General features: G+C 41.7%; 2 protein-coding genes across 4 annotated transcripts in view; both read right to left on the bottom strand.

Annotated features, from left to right (window-relative positions):
* Window positions 1-1582: 1582 nt before the first annotated feature.
* On the bottom strand, window positions 1583-3739 carry LOC134290121 (uncharacterized protein K02A2.6-like). The gene has a single exon (XM_062857157.1). The coding sequence runs from the start codon at window positions 3737-3739 to the stop codon at window positions 1583-1585; it is 2157 nt and encodes a 718-aa protein (XP_062713141.1).
* Window positions 3740-5475: 1736 nt separating this feature from the next.
* The window catches only part of LOC109405631 (fumarate hydratase, mitochondrial), a 30207-nt gene continuing 8413 nt past the window's right edge, over window positions 5476-27269 (bottom strand). For 2 of the 3 annotated variants that reach the window (XM_029858102.2, XM_029858103.2), the window contains exons 2-4: window positions 24786-24923; window positions 5977-6982; window positions 5476-5871 (exon numbers count right to left, since the gene is read on the bottom strand). In XM_029858102.2, coding sequence (XP_029713962.1) covers window positions 5609-5871; window positions 5977-6982; window positions 24786-24923 — 1407 coding nt within the window. In that variant the 3' untranslated portion in view covers window positions 5476-5608. Of the gene's footprint in view, window positions 5872-5976; window positions 6983-24785; window positions 24924-25131; window positions 25453-27269 lie in introns of those variants that run through there. The other variant, XM_019678857.3, reaches the window with a different exon arrangement.

The following is a 27269-nucleotide window of genomic DNA, read 5'->3' on the forward strand; positions in this document are numbered from 1 at the left end:
GTGGGCTTGAACTTTGGCTCGGAACAGGATCTGGTACAGAGTCAACCGCACGGAGCAGTTTCGAGGAAGTTTGCTCCCGGCAATCCCGTATATGCTCAAGTCCATCAAGCGAATTCCTGGCAGTGGCAAGCCGCCACGGTCATCGAGCGTATCGGCAGTGTAACGTACAACGTGGAAACACACTGGAGGAAGCGCTGCAGACTTTTTTGCAAGTTTACCGGTCAACTCCAACGGCCGACCTCGGTGAAAAATCTCCTGCAGAGGTGATGTTCGGACGACCGATCCGTACAGTTTCGACGTTGTTACTACCGCCCAAGCATTCCGCACCAGAACTACAATCGAAGGCCAGGAAGCAGAACGAGCGTTTCAACAAGAAGCACGTCGCCACTGTTGTAACCGTACATTTTGACTTGATACATACGAATTACACAAAACAAATTAAAACTTATTTATTGAAAACATGCATATTTACAAATTAAAACTGTACACAATATCACGACACGAACTATTTACATGGATGCGGGACCACGGCTTGTCTGGAATGGGCCATGATTCAAGCGTTGTTTTGATTGGTGCCTTTCCCGCAGTGCAGCATGGAGTGCACCGCCGAACGTAATCCTCGATGTCGTTGTCGATCCCCGGCCAATAGACGAAACTGCGGGCAATCGACTTCATGCGTACCATGCCGGGATGTCCACGATGAAATTGCTTCAGAACTTGCCTTCGAAATTTGCTTGGAACGACAACCCTGTCGTGGAACAATATACACCCGTCGACGTGGGTGAGGGATTCCCGCCTGTTGAAGTACGGACGAACATCGGGGTTTGTGATTGACCGTGCATCGTTTGGCCAACCGTCACGGATGAACTTCAACACCGTTTGTAGAGCTTCATCTGCCTTCGTCTCTTCCTGAATGGCTTTGAAAGAGACTGGTACCTGGTCGATAGTGTCGTGGATAATGCTTACCAAATCTTCTTCCAGGGAAATCGCTGCTACGACGTAGTCCTCCTCGGGTTGCTTGGAACGGTCGATCAACCTGGACAGCATGTCGGCGCACCCGAAGTCGTTGGTGGACACGTGGCGGATGTCGAAATCGTAGTTGAGGAGCATTAACGCCCACCGTTGAAGGCGATTTGCGGTGTGCAATGGAATACCCTTCTTCGAACCAAAGATGGATAACAGTGGCTTGTGGTCCGTCAGAAGAGTGAATCGGCGTCCTAGGAGGTACTTGTGGAACTTCGTTACGCCGTAGGTGAGTGCCAGAGCTTCTTTTTCCGGCTGCCCGTAACCTTGTTCCGCCGGAGTGAGGGATCTTGATGCGTGCTGGATTGCCTTCAGATGTCCGTTGGGGAATTCGTGGAAGATAACTGCACCGATGCCCGTGCTTGAAGCGTCCGCTGCTACGATGATTGGTAACTTCGGATCATAATGCGTCAGCAACATATCGGACTGCAAAATCTGCTTGAATCGCTCGAAAGACCGTTGGCAATCGGAATTCCACTGCCACTTCGCATCCTTCTTGAGTAGCTTGTCGAGAGGATGGCGAATTTCATGCATGTTGCGAACAAATCGGCCGTAGAAGTTAACGGCTCCCAGGAATGATCGCAGTTCGGAAACGTTGGTTGGTGCCGGAATGGAGGCGATGGCCGTTCGGATCCGGGCGAATGCCGTTGCAGTCCACGATGTGCCCCAAGTAGCCTAGTTCGGTTTGGAAACACCGGCATTTCTCCAGCTTGACGTGGAATCCATATTCCTCCAGACGTTGCAGTAGCATGTCCAGAGACGCTTTGTGTGCTTCCCAAGTTGGTCCGAATATGATGGCATCATCGAGAAACGTTCGAACACCAGGGATGTCAGCGATCATGCCGTCGACCAGTCGTTGAAACGCTCCAGGTGCTGACTTCACACCAGGAGCTAGGCGGTTGAACTGGAACAGACCTCGGTGCGTATTGATGGTGAGAAGTTTCTTCGATTCTTCGTCGACTTCCACCTGGAGATACGCGTCGGAGAGGTCGATGACGCTGAATACCACACTGCCGTTGAGTTGAGCAAAGATTTCCTCCGGGGTGGGTAGAGGATAGTGGTTGCTCTCCAGCGCTTCGTTGAGTCCCGTGGAATAGTCCGCACAGATGCGAACTTTACCGTTAGGCTTCCGTACTGCCCACTCCGAGAAATCGATCGGCGAGATGATTCCCAAAGTTTGCAGACGGGTTAGTTCTGCATCCACCAGTGGAACCGTGTTGAACGGGACCGGTCGCTTCGAACAGAAAACGGGTTTGGCATTAGGCTTTAGAAATAACTTTACCTTTGTTTTCTTGCAGTGGCCCAACGAGCTGTCGAAAATCGCCTGATGGTCGGCTTGAAGCTGAGCTGTGACTTCGTCGAAACATGGTCCGGGCGCTGCTGCAACTTGACTGCAGAGCGAGTCGAAAGGAACTGACCACAGGTTGAATGCCTCGATCCAATCGATGCCCAGAACGTTGAGGTCCGGTGATGACGTCACGAAACACTGGCCACGCTTGACCATGCCGTTGAGGGTGACTTCACAATTGAATTCGCCGATGAGAGCGAGTTGTCCACCGGATGCGTTGGATGCTTCAATCGATGACGGAGTCAGCTTCGGTCGTCCCAGATGTTGCCACGTTGCCTTGGAAATGACGGTGATATCGCTTGCGGAATCCAGCTGTAGCGGAATAGTGACGTTGTTGATAGTGATGGTCACGTACTTGCGCCGCCGGGTGGTGTTTGCGATGTGATTCACGAAAATTCCTTTGGCTTGAGATCTGGAACCGGGCTTCTTCTTCTTCTGGTACTGCTTCTTCTCACGGGGTGGAGTTGAAGAGTCGCTTAAAGACTTTTTCACGCAGCCACAGTAGCCTTCTTTGTGGCCGATGCGATTACATACCTTGCACAGGTGGTCCGAGAATGAGCAGTCACGCACGTAGTGCATTTGACCACACTGCCAGCAGGGAGTACGAGGGCTTGACTTGCTTTCCGTTCTCGGTGGACGATTTCCAGGTTTAGGTTTCTTCTCCGAAACGCTGTGGACCGATTGCTTCGAACTTGATGGATGTTCGATCATCGTGGTGTCCGACTTGAGGTTGACGAGCCGCTGGAACTCATCGATCAGAGTCTGGATCGTCACTGGCGCTTCTGGCGTTTCACCTTCGATGCGGGAAAGTAGCCTTGCTCGGATGTCCGCGTAGCGTGGTGCCTTGAGTCCGCACACGAAAATCAAGCACTTGAATTGGTCGATCTTCAGGTCTTGAAACTCGAACTCTTCACACGCCCTGTTGACTTTACCACCATAGCTGATAATGTCGTCCGTCTCGGATTTGACCAGCTGCAAACACTGGTATCGCTTGTTGAAGACGGAGGTTTGCTTACCGAAGATTTTCGTCAGCGTCTTGACGGTGTCGGCGAACGAAACGTCCCTCGGTAGCTTCGGAAGGATATAGTTGACGTAGCGACTGTGGGAGGCCGTGTCCAACTTCCGTAGCAGAAGCCGAACTTTGGCTGCATCGTCCAGACTTCGCGCGTCGCTCTCGAACAGATCCGCGTAACGGGCAAACAATTTTTCAAAAGTGGTGCCGTTTTCCGGATCGAAACTGAATTCGCTGATGTTCGTCGACAGTGACTCCAGTACCTGCTCGGGGTTGGTTGCTTGAGGAACGGCCAACCGCTGGAGTAGCCGGGTCATCTGCAGAATCGCTGCTTGGAGTTCTTCGTTCGTTGCCATCCTTCTTCCGGGTTCAATTCTGGAGCTCTTGAAAATCCAGAACTTTCCTCGTCGCCAGCTGAAGTGTTTCTTCCAGATACTTCCGGAACTTCCAGAAATAAAACTTTCAAAATGTAGTGCTAATTACAATACGTTTATTCTGGTTGACAGTTACACTTCGAATCAAAATTATTTTCTCTTGCACCGCAGTCAATGATTGCTGCGATTGCTAGGATGGAACAGTAACGTTTCTGAAATCCGCCGAAAATGCTCTGAAGCTTCTTGGAATGCCTCCGAAATACCCCTTAAACCCCCAGAAACCCCATGTAACGCACCTTAGACCCTCCGAAACCCCCGAAAACGCTATGTAACACCTCCGTAACCCGCTAAAAATGCTCTGAAGCTTCTTAGAATACCTCGAAAATCCCCCTCGGACCCCTTGGAACCCCATTTAACGCACTTTAGACCTTCCAAAACCCCCGAAAACGCCATGTAATGTCTCTGAAATCCGCCGAAAACCCTCTGAAAATTCCTAAAATATTCCAAACCGACGATAATGAAAAAAATGTACTATTGGTGATTTGTTGTTGCATGAAGAAGAAGAAGAAGAAGAACGACGGTGTTTTGAAAAAATCCTATCCCTACAACACAGGGAAAGTTTTTAAAATGCCTCTTCTTCTTCTTCTTGGCGTAAGTCCTCACTGGGACAAAGCCTGCTTCTCAGCTTAGTGTTCAATGAGCACTTCCACAGTTTTTAACTGAGAGCTTCCTCTGCCAATGACCATTTTGCATGTGTATATCGTGTGGCAGGCACGAAGATACTCTATGCCCAAGGAAGTCAAGGAAATTTCCTTTAGGAAAAGATCCTGGACCGACCGGGAATCGAATCCGTCACCCTCAGCATGGTCATGCTGAATACCCGTGCGTTTACCGCCTCGGCTATATGGGCTATAAATGCCAGGGTGGCCTGGTGGAAGCTGCAGTAGGGGACCGTCCTGTAAACCATTAAAACGCCCTGAAACGCCCCTAAAAGCTCATCTGAAACGTTCTGGAGCCTTCTGAAGCCCCTGAAACACATCTAAACCTACTCTGAAACGTCCTGTAACTCCTTGAAATGCTCCTAAAAGCCCACCTTAAACATCCTGGAACTCCCTGAAAACCCCTAAACGTCTTTAAAACATCCCTGAAACGTCCTGTAACCCATTTGAAACGCCCCTCACAGCCTCCCTGAAATATTTTGGAACCCCTAGCAGCCCCTGCAACCTCCTTAACTTGTGGAACCCCCTAAAACGCCTCTGAAACGGCACAGTCGAAAAAAAAACTTCATTGTATATCTTTACATTCCCACTGTCAACTCGGAGAGGCGTTTTTGTTAGTAGTTGGGTAGGATAAGTAGAAAATCTGGGTGTAGGGCATTTGACATAACCACAACGTATTCTTCTTTGCATTACCCTGTGTCTCTTATGATTCGTGACACGAACGCATAATGCACGAAACTGGACTGCGACAAATGGATTACAAAACATGCACTAGACTGAATCCGTCGCGGTATTCACCCCATGTAGGAATAATGCGTTCCCGATATGATACATAGTTTATTTAATATCAAAGAAGAAAGCAAATGTTTGGGAGAAGTCACAGCGGATGTCACTTTATAATTGCAGAAAAAGGTTATCAAATGTAAAGAAAGGTGGAAGCATAGATGAATTCCCTCAAGAGATTTCACAATACTACAAATCTAGTAAAAATACCTCCGCTTGAAATATGATGTTCGCTTTATGATAAGACATTCATGATCGCTGTGCAGCACAACGATCGCACCGAAATACAATTAAACAAAGGCAAATAAAAAAAAAAACTGAGGTAAGTCAACTCACCGCGGTTCCCTCTTTACTTCGGTCCCAGCATGTTCTCCGGGCGGACCCACTCGTTGAACTGCTCCTCGGTCAGGTAGCCCAGCTTGAGGGCGGCCTGCTTGAGCGTGGTTCCCTCCTTGTGGGCCGTCTTGGCAATCTTGGCCGCCTTGTCGTAGCCAATGTGCGGATTCAGCGCCGTTACCAACATCAGAGATTCGTTCATGATCTTATCGATATTGGCCCGATTGGCTTCGATGCCGACGACGCAGTTCTTGCTGAAGGTGCGGGCACTGTCGGCTGAATGGGGAGTAGTGAGGAAACAGGTTATTTAAGACCACCATTATTTTCTGGATGAATCCTACAAACATTTCCTCGCCACCGTGTTATACCTAAGATACTTACACAACAACCGAATCGATCGCAGCACATTGGACACCACCAGCGGTTTGAACACGTTCAGTTCAAAGTGTCCATTCGATCCACCGACGGTAACCGCCACGTTGTTACCCATGACCTGAGCGCAGACCATCGTCATGGCTTCGCACTGAGTGGGATTCACCTTGCCGGGCATGATCGAGCTTCCGGGTTCGTTTTCCGGCAGGCTCAGCTCTCCCAGACCGCATCGGGGACCCGATCCCAGGAACCGAATGTCGTTGGCAATCTTCATACAGCTGACGGCGATGGTGTTCAGGCAGCCGGAAACTTCCACCATGGCGTCACGAGCGGCCAGCGCTTCGAACTTGTTCGGGGCAGTGATGAACGGAAGGCCGGTCAGTTCGGAAATCTTGGCAGCGCACTTTTCGGCGAATCCGATGCGGGTGTTCAGACCAGTTCCGACGGCGGTTCCACCGAGAGCCAGCATGTACACACGGGGCAGCACGGATTCGATTCGCTGCAGGGCGAATTCCATCTGCTGGACATATCCGCTGAATTCCTGTCCCAGGGTGAGTGGAACGGCATCTTGCGTGTGCGTGCGGCCAATCTTGATGATGTCCTTGAACTCGTTGGACTTGGCCTTCAGGGCGTCGTGGAGGGTCTGGATGGCTGGCTTCAGGTTTCCGGTCAGTTCCCGGGCCACCGAGATGTGGATGGCCGTGGGGAAGGTATCGTTCGAGGATTGCGATTTGTTGACGTGGTCGTTCGGGTGCACCGGGGCCTTCGACCCGAGGGTTCCGCCGAGCAGCTCGATCGCCCGGTTGCTGATAACTTCGTTGACGTTCATGTTACTCTGGGTACCGGAACCGGTTTGCCAGATGACCAGCGGGAAATGGTCGTCGTACAGCTTTCCGGAGATGACATCGTCGGCGGCCAGGGAGATGGCATCGGCAATCTTAGGGTCTAGTCCGTACTCTTTGTTTACCAGGGCAGCAGCCTTCTTGAGGATGCCCATGGCAGTGATGACTGGTTGCTGATAAGGTCAGATGGAAGAAATATAAAAGAATTAATCATTTTAAATGAAGTGAAAATTACGGTACTTTGGGTGCTAGGAACCATGAAAATTTTACATCAGAAATCTCGCGTACCCTGCACCAGTTTTGACCAATCTAAAAGATGTTTTTAATAAGCAGGAATTCTATGAAATCAATCTACATTTCGTAGAAATATTAATTTTGAAGCAGTTTTTACTTGTGTTCTTATAAGCTTCTTACTTACTAACTACCAAAAAGTTCTTCCCGTGACAACTGCAGAGGGCGCAGTAGTACATACAGATAATTTCTAATAGCAACGGTGTCGAACTAACATTCCTTTCCTTGCCTCGTTGACCGTTAGGACGTGGCCGGCGCTGTTAGGAGCAATCCCTGACAGAATTTCAGCAGGAATCTCCAAAGATATTTCAGCAAGAATTTCCAAATGAATTCCAGCAGGTATTCCCAAAGAAACTCCAGCGAGAATCTGCAAAGGAATTCGAGGAGAAATCCTCGAAGAATATCTAGAAGGAATCCTCAAAAGACATCCCAGGAGGACTTCTAGAAGGAATCCTAGATGGATTCTCTGAAGGAATTCCAGGAGGAATCCCCAAAGGAATTTCAAGAGGAGTTCCCGAAGTAATTCTCGGAGAAGTCCCTGAAGGAATTTCAGAATGAACCCCCAAAGTAATTCTAGAATGAATCATCGAATGAATTCCAGGAGTATTCCCCGAAGGATTTTCAGGAGCAATCTCCGGCCCCAAAGCAATCTCTGAATAATTTTCAGGAGGAATCCCTCATAGGAATTCCGGGAGGAATCTTCGAAGGTATTCTAAGAGGAATCCTAAAGGAATTTCAAAAGGAATTCCAGGAGGAATCCCTGAAGAATTTTGAAGAGGAATCTTCGAACTATTGACGGGAGAAAACCTTGAAGGAACTCCAGAAGAAATTTCTGGAAGAATTTCAGGGGGAACCCCCAACTTAATTCTAGAAGAAGTCCCCGAAGGAATTCCAGAATAAATTCTCGAATGAACTCCAGGAAGAATTCTTGAAGGATTTCCAGGGGAAATCTCCGAGGAATTTACAAAAGGAATACTCGAAGAAATTCCAGGAGTGAAAATAAAAGGAACAGTACTTAACTCGATTTTCTTTTTACTTACAGGTATTCCACTAACACGCCCAGATTCATCATCATCATCAAAGGAATTCCAGGAGGACTCCCAGAAGGAGTTTTAGAATGACTCCCTGAAGGAATTCCAAGAGGAATCCCTAAAAGCATTTCAAGAGGAATCTTCGAAGGAATGACAGGATAAATCCTTGAAGGAATTCCAGGAAGAATCCCCGAAAGAAATTCAGGAGGAATTCCCTATATAATTCTAGGAGAAGTCTCGAAGAAATTCCAGAATTAATCCTCAAAAGAATTCCAGAATGAATCCCCGAACGAATTCTAGGAGGAATCCCTGAATGAATTCCAGCAGGAGTCTCTAAAGATATTTCAGCAAGCATCTCCAACGGAATTCCAGCAGAAATTCCCAAAGAAACTCCAGCGAGAATCTGCATAGGAATTCGATGAGAAATCCTCGAAGAATATCCAGAAGGATTCCTAGATGAACTCTCTGAAGGAGTTCCAGGAGGAATCCCCTATGAAATTTCAGGAAGAATCCTCGGAGAAGTCCTAAAGTAATTCTCGGAGAAGTCCCGAATTTCAGAATGAACCAACAAAGGAATTCCAGAATAAATTCCTGAATGAATTCAAGGAGTGATCCCCAAAGAATTTTCAGGAGGAATCCTCAAAGGTATTCCAGGTATCCAGAAGAATCCCTGAAGGAATTCTAGGAGGAAATCCCCGAAGGATTTTCAAGAGGAATATTTGAAGGAATAACGGGAGAAAACCTTGAAGGAATTCCAGAAGGAATTTCCGAAAGAATTTTAAGGGGGAATCCCCAACCTTATTCTAGAAGAAGTCCCCGAACGAATTCCAGAACGAACCCTCGAACGAACTCCAGGAAGAATTCGTAAAGGATTTCTAGGAGGAATCTCCGAGGAATTTCCAGGAGAAATACTCAAAGAAATTACAGGAGGAATCCCCAAAGAAATTCTTGGAGGAAATCCTGAAGAAATTCCTGAAGAAATGCCAAAGGAATTTCAGGAGAAATCCACAAAAAAAATCTAGGAGGAAACCCGAATCATTTACAGGCGGAAAACCTGAAGGATTATCAAGAGGAATCTTTAAAGGAACGACAGGAGAATTCCTTGAAAGAATTCCAAGAGGAGTCCCCGAAGGAATTCTAGGAGGAATCCCCGAAGGAATTTCAGGAGGAATCCTCAAAAGATTTCCAGGAGTAATCCCCGAAGGATTTACAGGAGAAACTCCCAAAGGAATTTTTGGAGGAATCCCCGAAGTAATTCTAAGAAAAGTCCACAAAAAATACCAGTAGGAATCCCCGAAGGACTCCCAGGAGGGATCTCGAAAAAAAAAACACAGGAAGAATCTCCGACGGATTTCCAGGAGGAACCCTTGAAAGATTTTCAGGGGAAATCTTCACAGGGTTTCCAGGGGGATTCCACGAAGGACTTGCAGTAGGAATCCCCGAAGGATTTCTTGGAATACTTGTAGGAACTCCATGAGGAAATCCTGGAGATATGCCTGATTATGGTCCCCAAAAAATCTTGAAGGATCTCCTGTAAGAACCTAAAAAAAACTTTTTAATGCATGCCTGAATCCTCCAGGAAAAATCTTCGAAAGAATTTCAGGAGCGATTCCTGGAAGAACTTCTGGAAGAATCCCAAAAGAAGCTTCTGGAGAAATCTCTGAAAGAGCACGGTTAGAAAATTTCACTCATTTCTGAACTAAAGTGGGAAGGCTAAAAAATGAGTAAATAGCTTCTCAAACGCTAGTGCTGGCTCAAGTGTTAAAATCTCATCAGTTCAACCCTTTGGAGCCGGAGGGGTCATACATACACTACCCGCCATAAATATGGAATCGCATCTTCTAGTATTGCAACACCCCAATTGAATATTGCAGCACCCCAAAAAGTTTGGCATCACCTGAAAACCTTATTTTTTACTAAACTATATCTCAAAAACCGTATCCTCTGCAAAGTTTAGACCTTCGGCAAAGTTGTTCAGCAGGTTTATGACCTTCAAATGGTGAAATGTTTGGTACGTAATTCCGCCACTATGTGGCGCTAGTGTGCATTTACAATGAAGTACTTTAACATGGTTTATCTCATGATTCTGACCACCTAGAATGTTCGTGTCTTCAGCAATGTTGATTAGAAGGGTTATGGCTATCAAATGGTGGTAAGTTTAGTGCGTGATTCCGCCGCTATGTGGCGCTAGTGTGCATTTACAATGAAGTACTTTGACACGGTTTATCTCATGATTCTGACCATCTAGAACAGGGATTCCCAAAGTGGGCGAAATCGCCCCCTAGGGGGCGAAAATCATACCGAAGGGGGCGAAAATTTGAAAAACCAAAATTGGGGGGCGAAAATACTAACAAGGGGGCGATTTTTCAAATGATTGGAAAATATAAATACCTAGTATATTAAAACACGGGTCCAGAATGTTTACTGAATCATGAAACCCTCTGACATTTTTATATGTTTTGTTTCTGGGATTATTGAAATAATGATTCTTCCAATCAAACTTAGAATTCGACTTAATTTTAAAGAATTTTTGGTGTTCATGATGACTCTTTTTTGCCAATATTCTTAGAAAACAACTAAAGTGAGATTAGTGAGACTACTACATGAATTTCCAAAGCAAATACCGTAATATGGGGAGTAGGGTAACGGTTGAATTTTGGACCCCTAGAGGACATTGATTTAAATTTAATTCAAAATCAAACAGAATCAGAGGGTATTTACACATAATGATGATGTTAGTATGTTCGTAAAAGCCTCCACTCTCCGCTAAAAATACCCGCAAGGTCATTTCTGACTGAAAATTTGATGACAATAACTGATTTTTGAGGGATCACTTTTCACTGTTTTGGACACCCCAATATATTTTAGACCCTCTTCAGGATATATTTTGGACACCCGGTGTTTAAACTCGTTTGAAACTATTTTGGAAGAATTTGCCGCTTGAATATGCTGGATCACATCCTAATTACTTGATTGACAAAGGCTGATTAGACGAACTTTGCGAATTTAATGCGCTAGAATGATAAACGTTTTTGTTTACATCTGCAAGTTTCCTCAGCACCGCAATCTCTTATTGTAAACATGATGCGTCGGTCGCACGGATGACGAGATTGGTAAAAAATAATTTCAAGGCAAATAAGAATATTTCTAGTGAGGAAATGATCGCTGCTCGTGCAGAGCGATCTTATTTAGCGAATGATTCTAAAAATTTCCGTTATCTCATCATTAAACCTGTGTAAGTTGTGATAATAGGACAAAGGGGGTCCAAAATATATGGGGGTCCAAATTATATTGGTTACCCTAGTTGATCAGCGGGGTGAAGTTGATCACTATGGGATACATGGCCTTCGAGCGCTGAGGACGCCACAATTCTGTTTCAATGAAAGAACTTTTGACGTAAATCAATTGTGTGAATATATTTGAAGAATTTTTGAAAGTTTTTATGTCAATTGTGAGAGATTTTACACAAAAATATTGACTTTTTTAGATGTGTATTAAAACTCGGTGGAAGGGCTACCTTTTAATAAATCACCTCCCATCTACGCCTGGTATATCAGATGACTCACAAAATACTTTTTTTTATTCATGGCAGGCTTATTGAGCATAGCTTTGAGTTTGAATTGATGTTAACATATAATTTTTGTATGAAAATAGCATATTTTTGCGAAAGTTACACGATTTTCAAAGAAATTGCCTACTTTTAGGCATTTAATGTGGGTCATTCTGTAATTCAATAAACTTTATTTTAAACATACAAAATGCACCAGTTGTAAGAATTTTGAAAACTGATTCAGATTCAGCATCATCAAATTTAGTTTGTTCAATAATTTTCCATTCTTAGAATGTTATGTCATTGGTTGATCAACTTCACTCCGGATTGAAAATTTTAAAATTTTACCATTTGAGTATTTTTCACAAAATGCAGCAGTTTCTTGTAAGAATTTCGTTCACGGAACATAGAATAGGTCAACTTAGTACATATTTTAAAAATAATTGTTTGGAGTCATATGAATTGTGCCTGGTTTTATTTAAAAGAATAGAGGAAAAGTGACCAACTTCCCCCCAGATTACGGTAATATGGTTTCTGGAAATCTAACAAATATACATCAAAAAAACTTTTATGGCGAACATTCTTGATTGATTTTCTTAAAAAATATGTAAGGAGATAGGTGTCTTGACTTGACGAGAAAGTTTTATTTTTAATTCATTGGTCGTCATGAAATCTTCAACCAAAAACATAAAGTTTCAGACGAGTTACAGAACACTTTTTGGATGAAGTTCGTCATAATACTTTGAAAATATTTCAGAGAAGCTTCCTGGATGAATTCCAAACTTTGCATTACTAAGAGTAAGTTTGAAAACTTTCCAGGAACTCATCGTTAAATTCCCTCAAAACTGCTGCAAATGACTGCTGTATGTCTACTTTTTTGATAATATAATTAAAACATAGGAAGTACTCCAATCCATACAAAGCTTGTCAGTTTGGATCACAAGCTTTTCTTTACTGGGAAAAGCTGACTACATTTGCAAACACCCCAATATATTTCTGAGTTATGTTTTTTGAATGAAAGATATTTTTGTCAAACAATTGGAACAATGTTTGAAACTGACATCGGGGTTGAAGACCTTTCTTTTTAGAACACTGGTAGAACATCTCGTTAAAAATATCGAATGATCATAAGTGTTCACAGTTCGTTCTATTTTGCTTAATGAACAACCGTTCAAGAATGATGCTGGGTCATTAGGCCGAATGGACATTAGGCTGAATTGTCATCAGGACGAATTCATGTTTAGCAGTTATCTGGAAACGGATGTGTTGTTATCACCTTCTTCAACTATTATTGTAAAAAAACTATTTTGACAATAATACAAGAAAGAACAGCCTATGTTATAAAGAAGGAAAAGTTCATACAAATGGCAAATGGTCATTGGCAAAGGAAGTTCTCAGTTAATTACAGTGGAAGTGCTCATAGAACACTAAGCTGAAAAGCATACTGTGTCTCAGTGGGAACGTAACGGCAAAAAGAAGACCCAATGACCATTTGGCCTAATGGCCTTCGGCCGAATGGTCTGAGACCTTCAAAAATATAGCACAAACATCATTTCAAAACTTATGTAAGAACGATCAATAGGGTTCAAAATAGTTAATTCAAATGCAAAAAAATCGATGAGTTTACTAAACCATGCAATGAAAATCAGAGAGATGCTATCTATCTATATATATAAAAATGAGTTTGGAGTCCCTTTGAGGCAACAAAACTCACGAACGGCCAAACCGATCAGCATGACCCTTGCACGTTGCGATTCGTATTCATGGTGGCTGTGTTTATATGTATAAAAAGTTACGAAAATCAAATAAAAAAGAGAGAAAATTGATGAAGTGCTGATTTTTCATGAGCTGGGAAGAAAATCAACACGATCGAATTGACACCAATCTAGAGTGCCGTGCAGCAATGACCTCAACAGTTGTCAAACCACCACAAGATGGCAAGACAAAGTTTGCCGAGACAGCTAGTTTTAGATAAATCAGGCCAAACACTTCAATAGGTCCTATCTGCATTTGAGAGGCTCTCTTTGTTCAATTTCTCTTTTAATTATTGCAATGTAATGGCACACTTTTCAACTATTTTTGCAGTACAAATCAAAAGACGATTGTTTTGACCATCGTTCAATGCAAGAAGACAATCATAATACAAAGAAACAGCTGAGATATTAACGAAAGAGAGGGAAACCAAAGAGAGCCTCTCTTCTGCAGATTGGACCTTTAGACATGTTTGGCCTGAAATACATTACTGCCACTACTGATTTTGCCACAGTATGGCGTCAAATAATGGGCTTTTATTGTTGAAGGATTCGTCATTCAAATAATCGTCATCATTGAAAATACGAAAGCAGTTTCCTCGCTCGGAAAGCAAATGTTTGTACCCACAATTCAGTGAATAAATTTTCACTACGGAGATTTCATTTTTGAACTAGAAAACTGCTTTCAATGATAATGAATATGTCAATAACGAATCCTTCGGGCTTCAGCTAAGCACAGTATCAGCCTTGTATTATTGAAACATTAATATCTCACAATAGGGGGGCGAAAATATTTTTCCCAAGCTCCAAGGGGGCGATTCTTCCAACAAGTTTGGGAAACACTGATCTAGAATGATCGTGTCTTCAGCAATGTTGATCACAAGGTCTATGGCTATTAAATGGTGGTAATTTAAGTGCGTAATTCCGCCGCTATGTGGCACCAGTGTGCATTTACAATGAAGTACTTTGACATGGTTTATCTCATGATTCTGACCACCTAGAATGTTCGTGTCTTCAGCAATGTTAATCATAAGATCTATGGCTATCAAATGGTGGTAAGTTTAGTGCGTAATTCCGCCGCTATGTGGCACCAGTGTGCATTTACAATGAAGTACTTTGACATGGTTTATCTCATGATTCTGACCACCTAGAATGTTCGTGTCTTCAGCAATGATGATCAGAAGAGTTATGGCTATCAAATGGTGGTAAGTTTAGTGCGTAATTCCGCCGCTATGTGGCACCAGTGTGCATTTACAATGAAGTACTTTGACATGGTTTATCTCATGATTCTGACCACCTAGAATGTTCGTGTCTTCAGCAATGTTGATCAGAAGGGTTATGGCTATCAAATGGTGGTAAGTTTAGTGCACAATTTCACCGCTATGTGGCGCTAGTGTGCATTTACAATGAAGTACTTTGACATGGTTGATCTCATGATTCTGACCACCTAGAATGTTCGTGTCTTCAGCAATGTTAATCATAAGATCTATGGCTATCAAATGGTGGTAAGTTTAGTGCGTAATTCCGCCGCTATGTGTCGCCAGTGTGCATATAAAATGAAATACTTTGACACGGTTTATCTCATGATTCTGACCACCTAGAATGTTCGTGTCTTCAGCAATGTTAATCATAAGATCTATGGCTATCAAATGGTGGTAAGTTTAGTGCGTAATTCCGCCGCTATATGGCACCAGTGTGCATTTACAATGAAGTACTTTGACATGGTTTATCTCATGATTCTGACCACCTAGAATGATCATGTCTTCAGCAATGATGATCAGAAGAGTTATGGCTATCAAATGGTGGTAAGTTTAGTACGTAATTCCGCCGCTATGTGGCGCTAGTGTGCATTTACAACGAAGTACTTTGACATGGTTTATCTCATGATTCTGACCACCTAGAATGTTCGTGTCTTCAGCAATGATGATCAGAAGAGTTATGGCTATCAAACGGTGGTAAGTTTAGTGTGTAATTCCGCCGCTATGTGGTGCTAGTGTGCATTTACAACGAAGTACTTTAACATGGTTTATCTCATGATTCTGACCACCTAGAATGTTCGTGTCCTCAGCAATGTTAATCATAAGATCTATGGCTATCAAATGGTGGTAAGTTTAGTGCGTAATTCCGCCGCTATGTGTCGCCAGTGTGCATATAAAATGAAATACTTTGACATGGTTTATCTCATGATTCTGACCACCTAGAATGTTCGTGTCTTCAGCAATGATAATTAGAAGAGTTATGGCTATCAAATGGTGGTAAGTTTAGTACGTAATTCCGCCGCTATGTGGCGCTAGTGTGCATTTACAACGAAGTACTTTAACATGGTTTATCTCATGATTCTGACCACCTAGAATGTTCGTGTCTTCAGCAATGTTGATCAGAAGGGTTATGGCTATCAAATGGTGGTAAGTTTAGTGCACAATTTCACCGCTATGTGGCGCTAGTGTGCATTTACAATGAAGTACTTTGACATGGTTGATCTCATGATTCTGACCACCTAGAATGTTCGTGTCTTCAGCAATGTTGATCATAAGGTCTATGGCTATCAAATGGTGGTTGGTTTAGTGCGTATTTCCGCCGCTATGTAGCGCTAGTGTGCATTTACAATGAAGTACTTTGACATGGTTTATCTCATGATTCTGACCACCTAGAATGTTCGTGTCTTCAGCAATGATGATCAGAAGGGTTATGGGTATCAAATGGTGGTTAGTTTAGTGCGTAACTCCACCGCTATGTGGCGCTAGTGTACATTTACAACGAAGTACTTTAACATGGTTTATCTCATGATTCTGACCACCTAGAATGTTCGTGTCTTCAGCAATGTTGATCAGAAGGTCTATGGCTATCAAATGGTGGTAATTTTAGTGCGTAATTCCGCCGCTATGTGGCGCTAGTGTGCATTTACAACGAAGTACTTTGACATGGGTTATCTCATGATTCTGACCACCTAGACCTACCTGTGCGCCGACTATATTTTGCTCGGCGGCAGCGTGAGGGCCATTTTTCGAGGAATTTCAGAAGGAAATCCAGGAGGATTCCATAAATAAACTCAAGACGAAATCCTAAGGGATTTACAGCAGAAATCCTCGAAGGAATTCCAGCGGGAATTTCTAAGGGAATTCGAGAAGGAATCCTTTAAGCAAGGATTTCTAGGAGGAATCAACAAAAAATATCCAGGAGAAATTTCGAAAGTTTTTCCAGCAGAAAACCTCAAAAGAATTCAAGTGGGAGTTTAGAAGAATATTAGAAAAAGAGTCACCAAAGGAATTCTAAGAGGAATCAATGAAAATTACCTTAGAGGTATTTCTGGAGGAATTCCAAGAGAAATCCCTGAGAGAATTTCAGTAGGAATCCCCGAAGGAATTCTAAGAGGAATCCCCGCAGGAATTCTAGAAAAAATCTTCGAAGAAATCTCCCAAGAAATTGCAGGAGAAATTTATGCAGAAATCTCAGGAGCAGCCACCGAAAGAACTTCGGAAGAAATCTTCGAAGGAATTTCGAGCGGAATCCTCAAAGGTTTTTTAAGTCAGAAGGAATTCCCGAAGAAATCCTTGAAGAAACTCTAGGAAGAATCCACGAATTCTAGAAAGAATTTCCGAAGGAATTCTTGGAGAAACCACCGAATAAGTTCAAGAAGGAAACCCTGAAGGAATTCCAGGAGGAATTCCATGAAGAATTTAAGGAATTCCTGGAAAAAAAATAAAAAAGGAATCGCCACAGGAATTCCAAGAGGACACTTCAAAGTTATTCCAGGAGGAGTTTCCGTATTAATTTTAGGAGGAATCTCCGACGGAATATCAGGAGGAATACCCGAAGAAATATCAAGAGGAAACTTTGAAGGAAGTCCAGCAGAAATCCACGAAGGAATTCCAAGGCAAATCCCCGAAGGAACTCTAAGAGGGTACCCCGAAGGAATTCCCGGTGGAATCCACGACGGAATATCAAAAGGAATCCCCGAAAGAATTTCAGGAGGAATCCATGAAGGAAGTCCAGGAGGAATCCCCAAAGAAATTCCAGAAAGATTTTTTCAACGTAATTCGTGATGGATTCCTCAAAAGACTTCTAGGAGGAACCATCGAAAAAAAATTAGAGGAATCCTCGAAGAAATTTCATGAGGAACCCGTGGATAAAATTGAAAAGGAATCTTCGAAGGAATTTTAGGAGGAATCCCCAAAGGTGTTTCAGGAGGAATCCCCGCAGGAATTTCAAGAGCAAATTCCGAAAATAATCCTGCAAAGGAATTCCAGCAATTATTCACAAAGAAATTCCAGCAGGACTTCAGTGGGAACTTCCAAGGGAATTCGGGTAAGAATCTCCAAAGGATTTCAATAACGGATCAACGAAAAATATCCTCTGACTCTGAAAGAGTTCCAGGAGCAATCCTTGAGGGAATTCTAGAGAAATCACCGAAGGAATTCCAAGAGGAATCCCCGAATGAATTTCAGAAGAAATTCCCCAAGGAATTCCAGTAGGAAACCCCGAAGGAATTCTAGGTGGAATCCCCGGAGGAATTCAATGAAAAATTTCTGGAGCAATCTCCGAAGAAATTAGAAGAGGAATCACAACAGAAATCGCAAGAGGAATCTCCAAAGGAAATCCAGGAAAAACCACCGAAGTAATTGCTGGAGGAGTTCCCGTAGAAATTCCAGGGGGAATCCCCGACGGAATGTCAGGAGAAATCCCCGAAATAATTCCAGGAGAAATCCCCGAAAGAACTCTAGGAGGAGACCTCGAAGGAATTCCAAAAGAAACCTCCGAAAGAATTCAAGGAGAAATCTCCGAAGGAATCCCTGAAGGAAGTCCAGAATGAATACTTCGACGGAATTCCAGGAGGATATCCTGAAGAAATTTCAAGAGAAATCTCCGAAGAAATTACAGGAGAAATCCCAGGGGGAAGAGGAAACCCATTAGGAATTTCAGAATAAATCTCCGAAGAAACACTAGGAGAAATCCCCGAAGAAATTCCAGGAGGACTCCTGGAGGAATTTTATGAGGAATCCCTGGAGGAAATCAAGGAGGAATCTCCGTGGGAATTCTAAAAGAAATCATCAAAGAAATTCCAGGAGGAAACCCCGAAGGAATTCTAAGAGAAATCCGCGACAGCGTATCAGGAGAAATCCCCGAAAGAATTTCAAGTGGAACCCTTGAAGGAATGCAACATTAATTTTGTTTGTGCACTGATCACCGGCGCGAAAAATAAAAACCGGCGGTGTGACAAACTGCGGCGTATGGCCTAGGTGATCAGAATCATGAGACAAACCATGTCAAAGTACTTCGTTTTAAATGCACACTGGCGCCACATAGCGGCGGAATTACGCACTAAACTTACTACCATTTGGTAGCCATAGACCGTCTGATCAACATTGCCGAAGACACGAACATTCTAGGTTGTCAGAATTATGAGATAAACCATGTCAAAATACTTCGTTTTAAATGCACACGGGCGTCACATAGCGTCGGAATTACGCACTATATTTACCACCATTTGATAGCCATAGACCGTCTGATCAACTTTGCCGAAGACACGAACTTTCTAGGTGGTCAGAATCATGAGATAACCCATGCCGAAGTACTTCGTTTTAAACGCACACTGGCGCCACCCAGCGGCGGAATTACGCACTAAACTAACCGCCATTTGATAGCCATAGACCGTCTGGTCAACTTTGCCGAAGACACGAACTTTCTAGGTGGTCAGAATAATGAGATAAACCATGTCAAAGTACTTCGTTTTAAACGCACACTGGCGCCACATAGCGGCGGAATTACGCACTAAACTTACCACCACTTGATAGCCATAGGTCCTCTGATCAACTTTGCTGAAGGTCTAAACTATGCAGGGGATACGGTTTTTGAGATACAGTTCAGAAAGTGATGAAGTCTTCAGGTGATGCCAAACTTTCTGGGGGTGCTGCAATATTCAACTGGGGTGTTGCAATACTAGGCGATGCGATTCCATATTTATGGCGGGTAGTGTATATAATCCCAACATAGAAACGGTTGTATTAAGTTACACATCCAATAAAACAGAATACCGTCTTCGACAAAGTTTTTGCAAATTGAGTCCTCTATTAAGGAAAAGTGGGAATATTTGTATTTAAGACTTCACTGACAATCTAGATTCTAGAATATCCTGAACACCATATAGTTTGGAGAAACGAACTAATTAACATACTAGTTGTTCTAAATGCTGAATTTGGATATGGGTTACGTTCACTTGGGTACTCATTAAACCTTCGTCAAGAATATCAAAAGGTGCTTTATATTCTGGGATGTTCTAGGTGTTCCAAACTATTGTGTAGTAAAGTCCTTCAAATCTACAAGAATAATTTCTTGTGTTTTAGGGATATTCCAGATCAACCAAACTTCTTTGGAGTTCAGAACTTCAGGTCTACTCTCGTAACAGTAGCCATATCTGTTATACTGAGTAACGTTGCATAATTAACCGCACGCACTGAACCAATCTTAAGTCTACTTGACATTATTATTAACCTTTAGGTTATTTAAGGTTGTACAGACTGTCCTATAATGAACTCCTTCAATTCTACAAGAATAATTTAAAGTGTTTTCACCATAAATAACAGCATTGCCTTATTTGCTGGAATCCATGAAACTCTTGGAAGCTCAAATGCCATTTCGAGACATTATAGGAATATTCCAGGTCAGCCAAACTATCTTGGAGTTCAGTACTTCAGGTACTTCGTAACAACAGCCATATGTAATATACTGAGTAAAGTTGCATAATAAATCGCGGTTACTAGACCAACATGAAGTCTAGGTACTATATATTATTATGAACCGTTGGGACATTTAGGGTCGTCCAAACAGTCCTGAAGTTTAGCTTTTGGCAGTAACAATAGTTATTCCTACAATGAACTGTAACATTACACATCCAACTGTAATCAGTAACCGCTTAATGAAGAACAATGAGCGTTGTAATATGTTTTTGGAATATTATGAACCATCCTTACTGTTATGGAGCTTAGTTGATTGAAACAACTCAAGAACAGTTTGGATGGGCTAAGATATCCCGACTGATCTGATACTGTCTATTGAACTTTCAGATGACTTACTGGACATGATGGAATACAAACCGTAGCTTTGTATAATTAAAGAAGTTACCGTTACACGCGTAGAGTTAAGGATCTAAACTCAAGAACAGTTTGGATGATCTAGGATGTCCAGAAAAAAAAATATTCTACCCTTTATATGCTGTTGGGCACCAACACCACACACATGCATAGAAAAAACTCTGTAATAACGCTTGGAAAAATTTCGGCTTCTAAGGGTTAACCCGAGCAGAGAAAAATAGCTCAATAATAGCATATTTTGATACGGAGATCAAAAAGTGATATTTGTTTGTTTGAGATAAGAGGTAAAAGTACTGAAAATAATATCTCAATTTTACTCCTGGAACAATATCATCATAACACATTTAGCTCTTAGTAAGATCTAACCAATAGCAATGAGCTATTTGATTTATCTTCAAATATAAAATTTTGCTATTGGATAATTGGTTCAAGAACAAATATTTGCTATTATTTTCAGTACTTTTACCTCTTATCTCAAACAAACCCATATCACATATTGATCGTCAGTATTTGACCTTTGCTCGGGAAGGCGTATAATATTTTACACACAATCCAGAATATTATACGGATTAAACTTAAGAGATTTCCACTCTTAGTTCAACACTTGCGCTGAGAATACGATTTACTCTTTTATATTAGCTGTCCCAGTTTAGATCAGGTTTGTGTGAATCTCACTTATTTCTGAGGACCTTTTCTTAGAGTGAGGAATCGTAGAAGAAACTCCTGGATTAATCCCTGAATGAAATTCTAGAGAATCCTTGAATTCGATTAGGCTCTTGCAGAAGTCTCGGAAGAAAATCTTGGAGAGAACTCTGTAGGAACTTCTGCAGGAATCCCTGAAGGAATTGCAGAAGGAATCTCTAAAGAAACATTTATACGAATCCCTGAAACTCCTGGAGGAAGCTGCTCTGGAGGAACTCCTGGACTAATCCTTGTAGAAACTCCTAAAGTAACTTCTAGAGGAATCCCTGGAGAAATACTTAGACAAATCTCTAAAGGACCTTCTGTAGGAATTGCTGATGAATCTCCTGGAGGAGTCTCTGAATCTTCCTGAAAGAATCTCTGAAGGAACTTCTGGACGATTACCTGATGAGGCACCTGAAGGCATCCCTGAATCGCCCTGAAATTCCTAGAGAGATCACCGAAAAAGCTTCTGGATAAATCTTTGAAAGAACTACTATACTGCAGAAGTCCTCGAAGGAACTCCTACAAAAATCCGTAAAAGAACTCTTGAAAGAATCTCTGAAAAATCTCCATGAGGCATCCCGAAGGAATTCCAAGAGGAATCCCCGAAGGAATTTCAGAAGCGATGCTCGCCCGAGCAACCAGTTGGATGTCTTATTTGCTTTCAAGAGGTTTTGAGTACCGCCGCAAAACCAAGATGATTTCATTTAGGAGTTATGATGGCATTTATAACGTCTTGGAATCTACTCGACTTAAAAATGATACTCGGGTGAAGAATTTACAGTAGGGATCCCTGAAGAACTTCCAGAAGAGAAATTATTGGAAGAATTTCTGTAGGAATCCTTGGAAAACTCGTGCAGAAATAACTGAAGGAACTCCTGGTGGAGTACCCAACTAACATTTATTGTGAATGTAAACGTCAACAAAGCGTCCTTAATACGGCTTGATGCTGAGTTACTGTGTTGTACATATGGACGGAAGCTTCTATGCAAGCCCTATACCAATGAATCTGGCGAACTTAATCAGCTTGTACATGCTGTGCGATCAGCTTCTATGCCACCTAGTCATAGCTCTTTTCTCGGCTCCTATGTAACCACTAACTGAATAACATCTTGAGAAGGCGCTTTTTCAGCCTTTTCGCAGTTGTTAAATAATAGTTTTACGGCATCCCCAAATTAAACGATTAAATATAATTAGGTTATGGATACCGTGACGCAATACATGTGGAACTGGAATTATCACTTTTAAAATTGAATAATTAAAGTACTTGCCGCTAGTTGGAATCGAACTCCCGATCTCCGTATCCACTGGTCCCGATGATGTCCTCGCTGCCACACTGCTATATATAAATAACGTGGAAAATAGCCCGTTTTGTTTTACTCCAGACAAGGCTTCATAATTGTGCCACAAGAAACCTTACCCAACTTCATCTTGCTGTAAAAGCTTGTGAAACGTCAAACGCAATAATGTTTACATTGAACAAGCTGTGTGGTTGCGCCAACAGATTCTTCTTCACAGCTTCTAGCTGAAAGAGTGTTCTTTAAACGGCTACGAAGCGCTGCTGTTTTGTGTTTTGGCAACATTACAAAACGTACTGTATAAAAGCAGCTGTTGTAGTGGCTGGGACTCTTACTCGATTTGCACATCTTCCGGCAAATCTTCCGGCATTGAATTAAAGTGCAATAAAAGCAACCCAAATAATTTCACAGCACATACATGGATAGCTGTAAAGAATTTGTGTAGTAGCTATATATCCCGCTTAAAGTTTGTTGTGATAATAATGTTTATATCCGACAAGCCGTGTTGGTAAACCAACAGTTTCTTTATTACAGCTTCTAGCCGTAATGAAATCGCATAACGGCCTTTAAAGCGCTGCTGGTTTGGGGATTTGTCAGTATAATAAATTGTACTGTATAGTAGCAGCTGTTTTGTTAGTGGGGACTCCTATTCGATGTGTTCAAGTTTTCACATCTTCCGGGAAATCTCCCGGAGTTGGAATAGGGTGGAGTAAAGGCAGCCCCAGTGACAAGCAATGGATTTCTGAAAACCGAGTTTGGTAGCTGTATGGTGCTTGTTTTGCAGTCGTGTATTAGCTTATGATTTATATTTGACTAGCTTTCCTTCTATTCAGCGTTGACTGCTTTTACTCGATGGTTACACAACAGAAAGCAAATGACTGAAGCTTATAGCGCTGAAAATGTTAGTTGGGTAATCACTGTAGGAATTTCTAGAGGAATCCTAGAAAAGATTCTAGTAGGGGCAGCAGACGGCGCTAGTGAGAATGTAAATGTATATCTCATACCCATGCAACTATCTCGGCAGAGCTTCTATTTTGGGCGCTTTTTCGTTATAACTCAATCAATTATGAATAAAATGCTTTAATTTTTTGTACGCGGTGAGGTATACCCGGGTAGAGGCAAAGAACAAACCAAGCACAACATAATAACACATTTTGCCATCATATCTCATTTTATCATTCTTATGTTGTTTATGAATAACACTAAATAATTTGCTTAGAACAAAAAATGTTATCATTGCTAAGTTTATTATTTCTGAGTTATTATTGAATAACAATAAATAACTGAATAATAACAAAATATGCAATCATTGCAAAATAAGTTCTTCTGAGCATCAAAAGTATAATATTATGTTATGTTATGAATAGCATCCCAATGGCATATTTTGCAAACATAACTTGTTTTGTTATTGATGAGTTTTTTAGTATTTATTTTATTTTAAATAGAATATTGATGAAAAGCAAATTTTGTTATTGGTGTGTTAGGAATAAGAGCTAGAAGAACAAAAAATGATAACTCACTTTGTTGGGGAAAAAAAGTAGCCAATAGCTAATTTTGTTATTATAAGATCAAACCAAGGACAAAACATTTCTGAGTTTACAATACATTTTTTTTCAATTTTAAGAACAAAATTCACATTTATGATGATCTTTTTTAAAATAACTTATTTTGTACCTACTTTGTTCTCAATAACTCGATAATAACTTATTCAGTTATTCTACATTTTGAAATATTTTGTCCTTGGTTTGTTCTTATAAGGATAAAATTAGTTATTATCGAGTTATTTTCCGGTACAAAGTCAGTATTAAATTTGTACTTTAAATTCTTATTCCCAACAAATCAATAACAAATTTTGCCATTCTGCTATTCATTTTTAATAGCAAAATTTGATCTTCGTTAGTTATTTTTTTCTACCCAGGTAGTATCTAGCCGTGTACAAAAATTCAAGTCTTTTGATTTGAAATTGACTGAGTGATAGCGGAAGTATGCCCAAAATACCAGCTACTGCCCAAGTAGCTCGGAACCCTATTTGTGGATAGGGGAAAGAAATTGTGTATTTTCGGTAGTTTTGTTCTCTTCGTCATGAAGGGTTTTTTGAAAGCTGTTGAACTCAAAGTTGGCCTCAAATCCCTCCCAACCAAGTTGAAGTATGCGGCCAAGTTTCAGGAAATTTGACCGACAAAAACCCCTCATGAGGAAGAGAACAAACCTGCCGATAATACCCATCGTCACCCTATTAAGTTTGATTTTTTACTTCTTTATTGTAATTTTGGGAACACTTACCGGCATCCGCTCGGTGGGGCCTCCGATGGGGAAGTTCATCGTCGAACGCACCGTCTGGGCGCCATAATACTTGTCGTTGGGCACCTTCAGCTCCCCAAAGGTGTCCGACTCGGTACGGAAGCCCACATCTTTGCTCAGCTGTAAGAAAAAAAGAAAGAGAAAAAAAAAACAATCAACAAATAGGTATAAATCAGTTGGTTACAAACTAGGTGCATGGAAACAAACGGAAAGCTTGCACGGCGACACGTCACGTGTTATGCAACAGTTATGAGGAGGACGAGGGGCTTCTCGTCATCTCACCAAAATTTAGCACTTGTAAAATATCTCTATGAATACAATCAATTACCGTGTCCATTAGTTGGGTGATAATGTGATAACAAGCAGACTATGTACACTTCTTGGATAAATGAATGTTTAATCGGGCGAACTGCAGTAGTTCAACCACCAGTAGTGACTAAGTGCGAATCTGCCCTCGGGAGTGTCGTGATAGGTCGTACGTGGTGCGTATGTAGTATCATCCAATAGAGAAATATTCACAAAAACACGAAAGTAAAAGGAAACGACGAATAATAACAATAAACCGGTTCACGATGGTGCAGTGCAGCGCACCGTGCTTTGCTCTGGCGAACTTGTTGCTTTTCGAACGGTCAAACGTCTACTGGCTGGATGGGTCGGAAACGGCGACGGCTTAAGTGAGATGGAAACTTGAAATAAGCTTAAGCCAATTGTGGTGTGACGTGCCTTCTTTTCGCGGTTGGTTGATGATTTTTACTTTTAGCACACTGTTTTATACAGTAGTGGGAGATAAGACCGAAACGAACGAAATGTAGAAATTGATGGACTGATAAGGATCTCTGACTGCGATAAGCAAGATATACTGTGGTCAAATTGAATACAATTCTTGAACCATTCGGCAATTTTGACAAACATAAAATTTATAGGTTAAAATGAATCAAATTAAGATTTCAACGGTTCTTCAATAATTTGTTATTTAAGTTCATATAACTTTTTGAATTTGAATTACATTTTTGACACTAAGCCTTATTCTTTCGTGTTGGTATTTTCTGCTCCTCGGGAAATCGGTCAACCGAAAGAGTCGTGGTTCAGAGCTGAATGAATGAAAATTATACAAGCGTTAGCTACTGAATGAAAAATCTCAACCAATAGTTGAAAACACCTAGAAGAACATTGCGTTGATATGGGCGCGGGCATAAGTGAACAAATAATCTCGATGCGGTGCTATTTGTGGGTTTGATTTGAAAAGCTGCCCGTGAGAATAAAAGTTTTTTGTAACAGTGTCGTCGATGTTTATAAAATAATGGATTGACATATTGCCTGTGGTATGGTAATGTACCTCACGAGCAATTTCTAAACCCCAAGTAACATTTTTAGGTTTCTCATTGCCTACAAGCTGTTGTTACATTCAAACCGATAAAACTCATTTTAAAGCTTAGTAACCCTAACAGCTTTAATAAAACCTCGATAAAACCCTTTAAAGCCAAAAAGGGCCCACCCTACAGGAGGTTGTTAAAACCATTCTCCCAAACGTTCCATATGCTACTCAATTTTATGACATAATCCTGTAGTCCGCTTTACAGCAAAGATAAACTCTGTTGCGTAGGTCGCAAAAAGATCAACAAACCTTATCAAAGTTCGGAAAACATCTTGAATGAACGATTAAAATCTAAAAAAATCTGAAATTGATGGATTGAAGTAAATTTTAAATGGTTGAGGATGCAAAAAATAACAAAATAATGTCGGTCCACCATGTCCATGATATTTGCTTGCCAATTTCTACGGCAGCGAAACTCATGCCAAAAAAGTTTACCCGTACAATGCAAGAAGTGTTCCGTGATATTTTGAGGCTTTTGTTTTATCTGTTCGAGTATTAGGGAGGTAGATAGTAAAATAAGGGGCCCCTATAGCCGAGGCGGTAAACGCACGGGTATTCAGCATGACCATGCTGAGGGTGACGGGTTCGATTCCCGGTCGGCCCAGGATCTTTTCGTAATGGAAATTTCCTTGACTTCCTTGGGCATAGAGTATCTTCGTGCCTGCCACACGATATACACATGCAAAATGGTCATTGGCAGAGGAAGCTCTCAGTTAATAACTGTGGAAGTGCTCATAGAACACTAAGCTGAGAAGCAGGCTTTGTCCCAGTGAGGACGTTACGCCAAGAAGAGGAGAGGATAGTAAAATAAATCACAATAATGAAACATCAACAAAGAATGGAAACGGAAATTATGCGCGATTGATTACGTTTTCGTTTGTATTGCGTACCAAATATATTTTTCTCGCAAAGATCGCAATGCAGTAACGCTCCTTAGCTTGCTTTAATGCTTCCGTTCGATATCCCGAAAATGTTTATGATTACTTTATGACGACTTTACTACCGTGAATCGTATATCAGTCCCATCTTTGCTGGATGTCTTATGCAAATGGGACAGATATGCGATTCACGGCAGTTTATGCAATCTATTA

This window comes from Aedes albopictus, chromosome 3 (genome assembly GCF_035046485.1).
Source record: "Aedes albopictus strain Foshan chromosome 3, AalbF5, whole genome shotgun sequence".
Lineage (NCBI taxonomy): Eukaryota > Metazoa > Arthropoda > Insecta > Diptera > Culicidae > Aedes > Aedes albopictus.